This window comes from Hemiscyllium ocellatum, chromosome 13, assembly GCF_020745735.1.
Source record: "Hemiscyllium ocellatum isolate sHemOce1 chromosome 13, sHemOce1.pat.X.cur, whole genome shotgun sequence".
NCBI lineage: Eukaryota > Metazoa > Chordata > Chondrichthyes > Orectolobiformes > Hemiscylliidae > Hemiscyllium > Hemiscyllium ocellatum.
The window spans coordinates 64,648,753-64,657,902 of record NC_083413.1 but is presented as its reverse complement, the minus strand read 5'-3'; the positions used below and the strand labels follow the sequence as shown (position 1 = coordinate 64,657,902).

Below are 9,150 nucleotides of genomic sequence, written 5' to 3'. Positions count from 1 at the left end.
AACACCACACAGCCCAGATGGCCTCCTTCTTCAAGGACCGCAGATTCCCCCCAGACGGGATCGACGATGCCCTCCACCGCATCTCCTCCACTTCCCGCTCCTCCGCCCTTGAGCCCCGCTCCTCCAACCGCCACCAAGACAGAACCCCACTGGTTCTCACCTACCACCCCACCAACCTCCGCATACAACGTATCATCCGCCGTCATTTCCGCCACCTCCAAACGGACCCCACCACCAAGGATATATTTCCCTCCCCTCCCCTATCAGCGTTCCGCAAGGACCACTCCCTTCGTGACTCCCTCGTCAGATCCACACCCCCCACCAACCCAACCTCCACCCCCGGCACCTTCCCCTGCAACCGCAGGAAATGTAAAACTTGCGCCCACACCTCCACACTCACTTCCCTCCAAGGCCCCAAGGGATCCTTCCATATCCGCCACAAGTTCACCTGTACCTCCACACACATCATCTATTGCATCCGCTGCACCCGATGTGGCCTCCTCTATATTGGGGAGACAGGCCGCTTACTTGCGGAATGCTTCAGAGAACACCTCAGGGCCTCCCGGACCAACCAACCCAACCACCCCGTGGCTCAACACTTTAACTCTCCCTCCCACTCCACCGAGGACATGCAGGTCCTTGGACTCCTCCACCGGCAGAACATAACAACACGACGGCTGGAGGAGGAGCGCCTCATCTTCCGCCTGGGAACCCTCCAACCACAAGGTATGAATTCAGATTTCTCCAGTTTCCTCATTTCCCCTCCCCCCACCTTGTCTCAGTCGGTTCCCTCAACTCAGCACCGCCCTCCTAACCTGCAATCTCCTTCCTGACCTCTCCGCCCCCACCCCACTCCGGCCTATCACCCTCACCTTGACCTCCTTCCACCTATCCCACCTCCATCGCCCCTCCCCCAAGTCCCTCCTCCCTACCTTTTATCTTAGCCTGCTTGGCTACTCTCTCTCATTCCTGATGAAGGGCTTATGCTCGAAACGTCGAATTCCCTATTCCTGAGATGCTGCCTAACCTGCTGTGCTTTAACCAGCAACACATTTTCAGCTGAGAATATCTGTTCCCAACTTATGCTCCACAGTTCCTACCTAAAAACATTGCTTCCCCTCCCCCCAATTAAATACTTTCCCATACTGTCTGCTCCTATCCCTCTCTATGTGACAATAGTAAAGGTTAGGGAGTTCTAATCATTATCACTGAAATGCTGTCCCACTGAGAGATCTGACACCTGACCTGGTTCATTCTCAAGTACCAAATCCAACACGGCCTCCCCCTAATTGGCCTATCTAAATATTGAGACAGGAATCCTTCCTGGACGCACCCAACAAAAACTGCTTCTTCCAAACTATTTGCACTAAGGAGGTTCCAATCAACATTAGGGAAGTTGAAGTCACCCATGACAACAACCCTGTTACCTCTGTACCTTTCCAAACTCTGCCTCCCAATCTGCTCCTCCATGTCTCTGTTGCTATTGGGAGGGTGGGGAGGGCAGTAGAAAACTCCCAATAAAGTGACTGCTCCTTTCCTGTTTCTGACTTCCACCCATACTGACTAGGTAAACAAACCCTCCTTGATGACCTCCCTTTCTGCAGCTGTTGTACAATCCCTGATGAGCAACACCACTCCCCCATATCTTCTTCCTTCCTCCATATTGCTTTTGAAACATCTAAAGTCTGGAACATCCAACAACCATTCCAGCCCCTGTGATATCCAAGTCTCCATAATGGCCACAACATCATAGCTCCAAGTATTGATCCATGCTTTGAGTTCATCACCCTTATTCCTGACACTTCTTGTGTTAAAAGAGACACACTCCAACCCATCACACCGACTGTAACTCTGCCCTATCAATTGTCTACCCTTCCTCACAGACTGTCTGTCTGCACTCTGTATCTCCTGTTCACCAGCTATCCCATCCTCTGATCTATCGCTCCGGTTCCTATCTGCCTGCCAAATTATTTTAAACCCTCCTAAAAGCTCTAGCAAACTTCCCATCTAAGATATTGGTACCCCTCCAGTTCAGGTGCAAGGGTCCTCCTTGTACAGGTCCCATCTTCCACAGAAGGTCTCCCAATGATCCACATATCTGAAGCCCTCCCTCCTACACCAGCTCTGCAGCCACATGTTCAGCTGCACTCGCTCTCTGTTCCTAACCTCACTAGCCCGTGGCACTGGTAGCAATCCTGAGATTACTACTCTGCTCCTCCTGCCTTTTAGCTTCCAACCTAACTCCCTATATTCATTTTTCAGGTTGCTATTCCTTTTCCTCGCTATGTCATTGGTACCGAGGTGTACGACTTCTGGCTGCTCACCCTCCCTCTTAAGAATGTTGTAGACTTGATCTGAGACATCCCTGACCCTATCAGGTGGGAGTCTGGTTTGTCACCACAGATTCTCTTGCCTGTTCCTCTAACCATTGAATCTCCTATCACTATCACTCTTCTATTGCCCTCCTTCCCATCTGTGCCACAGAGCCAGGCTCAGTGGCAGAAACCTAACCGCTGTGGCTTTCCCCCTGATAGGTTGTCCCCCACATCAGTATCCAAAATGGTATGCTTATTATTGAGTATAGGGGATCCATGCACTGACTGCCTATTCCCTTTCCCTCTCCTGATGGTCACCCAGCTAGCTTTATCCTGTAACTTAGGTGTGACTACCTCCCTAAAACTCCTCTTTATCACCGCCTCAGCTTCCTGAATGTTCATCCAAAGTTCATCCAGCTCCAGTTCCCTAACGCAGTCTGTGAGAAGCTAGGGTTGTGTGCACTTCTCACAGGTGAAGTCAGCTGGGACACCAGTTGTGCCCCTTACCTCCCACATCCTGCAAGAGGATCATGCAATTACCCCCTCTGCTCTAAATTGCCAAAAGAGATATTTTTTTAAATCCTTACCTTACCAACCTTCCACACACAGTCTTTTTGTTTGGTTAGTTGCCAGAAGGAATAAAGTGGAAATAAATTCATCAAGTCTCACAGTGGATAGCAAACTGGGAGATGTGGCAAACATTGCCTGTTCTATCCTGGAAAGAACCAGGTCTATTAAAGTATGTAACCACAGTCATTTGTAGAGCCACTGGTTTTACTAACTGACACCAACTTCCTGCAGTTGCAGCATGTGGCTCATTCTAATAGGGCAGTTTTAAATTGAAAACATCTGGTGCAGTGCCAATTCACGATTCAATGTGGCATTGTGATATCTCATCCTTTTAACATCTTTGCCCACATTGCAGCATGCCCAGCATGGACAAGAGGGCATATGAGCTGACACTGTGTTAAAATAACTGGCTACGGGGAGGTCGGTGTTATGCTTGCACACACACCGGAGGTGTTCGGCAAACAGGTCTGCAAATCTGTGTTTGTCGAGTGGGCCACATTTGGTGCAGCAAATGCAATAGTTCAGATTGGAGGAGATACAGGTGAAATGCTGCTTCACCTGGAAAGACTGTTTTGACCCTTAGATGGTGAGCAGGGAGGAGGTGAAGGGGCAGGTGTTGCATTTTCTGTGGGAAAGGGGGATGGTATTGGTGGTCATCGAGAAATAGACTGGGGTATCCTGGAGAGACCAATCCCTGTGGAATGCTGATAGAGGAGTGAGGGGAAGTTGGTGGCATTCTGCTGGAGTTTCCTGAAATGGTGGAGAATGATCCTTTGAATGCAGAGGCTGGTGGGATGAAAAATGAGGACAAGGGTGACCCGATCCCACTGCCGTGAGTGATGGGAAGGGGCAAAGGCTGAAGCCTGGGTGATAGGTCGAATGTGATTCAGTGCCATGTCAACCACAGTAGATGGTATGGAAGAAGCAAGCCATGTCGGCAGCACTGTTGTGGAACGTGGCATCATCCGAACATATACGACGTCTATTCCCCGAAATGGAGATGGAGAGGTCAAGGAAAGGAAGGGAAGTGTCAGGGATGGACGATGTGAAAGTTATAGAGGGGTGGAAATTGAAGGCAAAATGAACAAATATTTCAAAGTGCTGGCCGAAGCATGAAGCAGCACAAAACCAGTTGTCAATGTACCGAAGGAAGAGTTGTGGGGGGGGGGGCAGTGTATGACTGTAAAAAGGATTATTCCACAGACCCCTAAAGAGGCAGGCATAATATGAGGGTGCCAATAGCCACTCCTTTGACTTGGCAGAATGAGTGAATTAAAGGAGAAACTGTTCAATGAGAGAACAAGTTCAGCTAGGCGGAGGAGAGTAGTGGTGGATGGGGAGTGTTCAGGTCTCTGGTCGAGGAAGAAGCTGAGAGATCTCTGACCATCCTGGTGGGGGATTCAGGTACAGAGGGATTGGACATCCACGGTTAACAGGAGGCAGTTAGGGCCAGGGAACTGGAAATTGTCAACACAGTGGAGGGCATCAGAGGATCCGTGGATGTAGGTGGGCAGGGTCTGGGCAAGTGGAGAGAGGGTGGAGACAAGGTAGGAGGAAACGAGACAAGGTAGGAGGAAACGAGCTCGGTGGGGCAGGGACAGACTGATATGATGGGCCGACCGGGTTTGAGTGGGGGGAAGATCTTCTGAGGTCATGAACTGAGTGACAGTCCTGGCAACAATGGCTTGATGGGGTCACGGTCAGGGACGGCGGTAGGAAGAAATGTCTGAGAGTCGGCATTGAGCTTCTGTAAGGTAACGATCAGTGTGTCAGATTACAACTGCACAGCCTTTGTTGGCGGGTTTGATAACAAAGTGAGGGTTGAACCCGAGCGAGCGAAGTGTGGCAATTTCAGAATGGGGCACGTGAGAGTGGGTGAGAGAAGCAGAGAAATTGAAATGGCTGACATCATGCCCAGAGTTTTCAATGAAAAAAATGAGGGCAGGTGAGAGGCCATGGGGGAGGGGTCCAAGTGGAGCATGAAAACAGGATGCGGGGAAGGGCATCAGTGGGACTTGCGGGGGGGTGGGGGGGGGGGGGGTTTGGGTGGTTCCTGCCTGAAGTAGTGAGCACAGAGGTGGCGAAAAACCAGGTCAACATCACAGCGAGCCCAAAATTCACTGAGATGTGGGGGAGGGGGTGCATAAGAACATGAAACAGAGTGTTTTGCCCAGGAGAGCATGTTCAGCTTCAGAAAGGGGAAGATTTGGGCAACATCGTGGTTCAGTGGTTAGCACTGCTGCCTCACAGTGCCAGGGACCCGGGTTTGATTCCAGCCTTGGGTGACTACCTGTGTGGTGTTTGCATCGGGTGCTCCAGTTTCCTCCCATAGTCCAAAGATGTGCAGATTAGGTGAATTGGCCGTGCTGAATTGCCATAGTGTTCAGGGATGTGTAGGTTAGGAACATTAGTCAGGGGTATAGGGAGTAGGGGAATGGGTCAGTGGGTTACTCTTAGGAGGGTCAGTGTGGGCTTGTTGGGCCGAAGGGCCTGTTTCCACACTGTCTGGATTCTACAGTTCTAAGAAGGTCAGAAGGTATGGTGAACACATGGCAAGGGCTGGAATTGACCTCTTGGGGGGCAGAAAAGGATGGTACCTGAGGGTTGGGAAAGGGGCGGGTGCTAAGGGACGGTAAGGGGTGAGCTCTGAGTGACCCGCGGGGATGGGGTCCGTGAGGTGGAAAGGGGAGGGCGGGTGTTGGAGTCCATAAGTTGCTGACGCTTGTGCGCCTGGATGCCTGAAAGAAAGAGAAAGAAGTCTTTTGTTGGGGCGGGATCGAGACGAAGAACCCCCTCCCCCTTTCACTTCAACTCGGATGAAGAGTTAGATTGCTCTCTCTCCATGGATGCTGCCTGACCCACTGTGATCTCCAGCATTTGTTGTTTTCAGTAAATTTTGCTCCTACTTTAAAAGCAGAGACTGAGTTATCTGTTAATTCAGAAAAAAAAAACGAGAGGGGTACTTGTAACTGGGAGCAAACGTAAACGAATGAAAACGACTTGATTTGATCAATCACGCTGTGAGTAAGAAATCAGAAAGGGGAAGCCTATCATCAGAGCTCAATTTGCAAATGCGTTTCCTATTTTAGATCAGCGTGAAGACAGAATGTAACATCCCAAAGACAGGAAAAGCAAAAATGAACCAGACCGTGACTAGCAGTAAGTTTTTTGTTTGATGTTTGACAACATTTTAATGGATTGAATCAACTTAGAGGGAACTTGCTTATGATGGAAAAAATGTTAGGAACATTTAAACAAAAAAAACAGGAGCCGGCTTTGTTTTTGTGTTGGTGCCAACCCGCCGTTGGTAAAGTAAAACTGAACTGTAACCAGTTAGAGGCAGTAACTGATCATTCACACCTTCGTGCTGTTCTGTTTCAGTGGGGAGTTGTGCAGGAAACCGAACGTTAGCGGATTTCGTGAAGAGTTTCCAAGTCGCCGTTAACCCACCTACGTTTGCTTTCGGCTTGTTCCTCAACATCGGCGCCCTGTGGCTGCTCTGCGTCCGGTTTAGAAAGTGGACCGCGTCCGCCGTCTACATGGCGAACCTGATCGTCTCAGACATCCTGCTGCTGTTCTCGCTGCCGTTCAAGATCTACGCCTACCAGAAGGGTGCGTGGTCCCTGGGCCCGGGATTCTGCAAGTTCTTGGAGTCCCTGTACTACGTGAACACGTACGCCAGCATTTTAATCATCACCATGATCAGCTTGGACCGCTACATCGCCATCAGACACCCCTTCCTGGCCCGAACCTTAAGGTCCACCAAGAAAACCATGCTGGCCTGCACCGTGGTCTGGATTGTTGTCTGGTCCTGCTGCCTCGGCATTTATTTCAAACGGGACCCCTGTTCTCCCCAGAACTCTCAATACTGCTTCTTCAACCATTCTAACTCTCTCTGGAATGGGACGGTCGTGTCCTTCCTGCAGACAATATTCCTAGCGTCCGCTCTCATCATGATCTTCTGTTCCGTGCAGATTATCAGGGCTCTGCAGAAAAGTGGGAACCAGAAACCAGAGGGCAAATCCAATAGGAAATCCGTGAAAATCGTCCTTTCCAATCTGTTGACATTTCTGGTCTGCTTCACCCCGTATCATGTAGGCATGCTCGTCTACTTTTTAGTTCGGAAAGACTTCATAGCAGATAATTATCGGCTGCCTGTGCGCAACTATCTGCAGATATGTCTGTGTTTAGCGAATATAAACTGCGTTCTGGATGCTGTCTACTACTATTTTGTTGTTGAAGAGTTCTGGAAGGGAAACAGGAAAAGTCTGAAATCAGTCAATTTAGCTTAAGTATAATCATTTCAGTCGTTAAGGTTTTTTATGGTTGTCAATTCAGGACATTTCTTTTTTAAAACAAAAAAAACAAGATTGAGGAAACTTAGAATACAGAGTGGGAACTGAAATGCGAAAACGGTAGACATACTCAGTAGCATCTATGGGAAGATATCCCCTCTCTCGTCAGAGCTGGGAAATGTTCCACTTGAGCAGGTTTTAAGGACACATCCAGAGAAAGTTTAAAATCACACCACACCAGGGTTATATTGGAAGCACTAGCTTTCAGAGCACTGCTCCTTCATCAGGTAGCTGTGGAGCAGGATCATAAGACACAGAATTTATAGCAAAAGATTACTGAGTCATGCAATTGAAATGATATATCGAACAAACCTAGATTGCAGTTAAGTCTTTCATCTTTTAGAATGGGTTGCAGGTTTCGGTTCATTAAGATATAAATCCCAGAACTCTTTTCAAGTCACATTCTTGAGATAACTTAAAGTTTTCTAAAAAAAAGCGACATCTCAGCTCAGCCAATGTATAAAAGGTGTGAGGTTAGAGTCTTGTCCACCTCAATCTAACAGAGGCGCCTCCACACCAGATCGAGAGAAAAGGGGGCAGACCAATGGGATGCAAGTCAAGAGGTCTTCATTAATGAGGTGGATACCGTACAAAAGATGAACCTCCAGGAGGTGTAAGTAGCAATGGAATAGTTGAAGTATGGAAGGTGACAGCATTTTATCTTTGTTTAATAACATAAGGTGGAAGCTGAGGCAAGGCCCAGCTTTTCAAGTTGCACAGGGGTTTGAATCACAGAATGGCTGCAGCACAAGGGAAGACATTTGGCCGGCTGTATCTCTGCTAACTCACTGCAACTATGAGAGCCCCTTAGTCAGTGTGAATGGTGTCTCATCAAATCACTGGCTGCAGAGGATGCACTTTGAATTTCAGAAATCAAAGTTTGTTCAGAGAAGTTTCATCATTATGAAACTCAACTTTCCTCAGTTTCTTTTGTCCATTTCTAATTGGGCCTAAAAAGACAGCTGCTAGCCAAGAGGCACCATATAACATTAGACTGCGGAGGCTGTGAAATGCTGTTTTTCAAACATCTTGTTAGTTATTTAACTGTACAAGAAATATATTCTGAGGATAATTTAATTGCTTTTGATTCCGTCTCGGAGCTCCAACTTGTTTACAGCATGCAGATATTAATGCATTTTATTGTCTCTGCGAGTTTGTCCTGTTCATCTGAATGAAAATGGGATGTTATAGTTAAGACTTGGCTTTACATGTTTTTACGGGAAAACAGCTGGTCACACATCCGAGTGGCTGTACGTGTTGTGCACTTGGCCAAGGTCGAACTGCAGCAAAGACATTCTCTCAAGATCTGAACTGAACATCACGACCTGGAATTTCCTGCAAATTTCAACAGAACAATGAAATGACACTTCACCTTCAAAAAGATTGAGAAACTTTTTATGCAATGTGTAAGACTGTAATGTGTTGGCCACTTCACTGATGCTGTTGGTCATTTTTTAATGTCACTTTGACCCATACAAAAGTACAAACCATGTGATTTTCCTGAATTTGTTTAAAGGTTTTTTCTGTTTTTTTCTTTTAAAAAGAAACTTGTTAAGAATTCACCACAGCGGGACCACATTACACTTTATGTAACTTTTGTTTCTTTGTGGCATAGAATAATTCAGATTAAAAAAACCTTAATAGCTTTTGTGCAGAATTTGCAGAAGCAATGATTTGATGACCCCAAACACATTGAGCATTGTTGCTCCCCTGCATGTTGGTTACCATTCCTGCCTCTGAGTCAGATGTTCCAGCTTCAAGTATCACTTTAACACATAGTGTCCAAGGAAGTGGCGTTCATAATGGGGCTAGGCAACTAAAATGTGTCCGGTGGTAATAGCAGGACGGATTTGTGATTAGCTGTGTGATGAAAGAAATTAGTGTTTCTACCATTGCTAACCATTGCTCCA

The 9,150-nt window shown here is 47.6% G+C and overlaps 1 protein-coding gene across 1 annotated transcript; it reads left to right on the top strand.

The window, feature by feature from the left end:
* The first annotated feature begins 5,713 nt into the window (after positions 1-5,713).
* On the top strand, positions 5,714-8,745 carry LOC132821583 (G-protein coupled receptor 55-like). The gene is made up of 2 exons (XM_060834242.1): positions 5,714-6,044; positions 6,267-8,745. Exons 1-2 carry the CDS (start codon positions 6,023-6,025, stop codon positions 7,175-7,177), a joined length of 933 nt encoding a protein of 310 aa, XP_060690225.1. The 5' UTR covers positions 5,714-6,022; the 3' UTR covers positions 7,178-8,745.
* Positions 8,746-9,150: the final 405 nt, after the last annotated feature.

Bases quoted from the DNA above. Each gene is read 5' to 3' on its own strand.
- LOC132821583 (XM_060834242.1), top strand. From the start codon at position 6,023: ATGAACCAGACCGTGACTAGCA. The intron at 6,045-6,266 runs GTAAGTTTTTTG...GTTCTGTTTCAG, and splicing joins GAACCAGACCGTGACTAGCA to TGGGGAGTTGTGCAGGAAAC.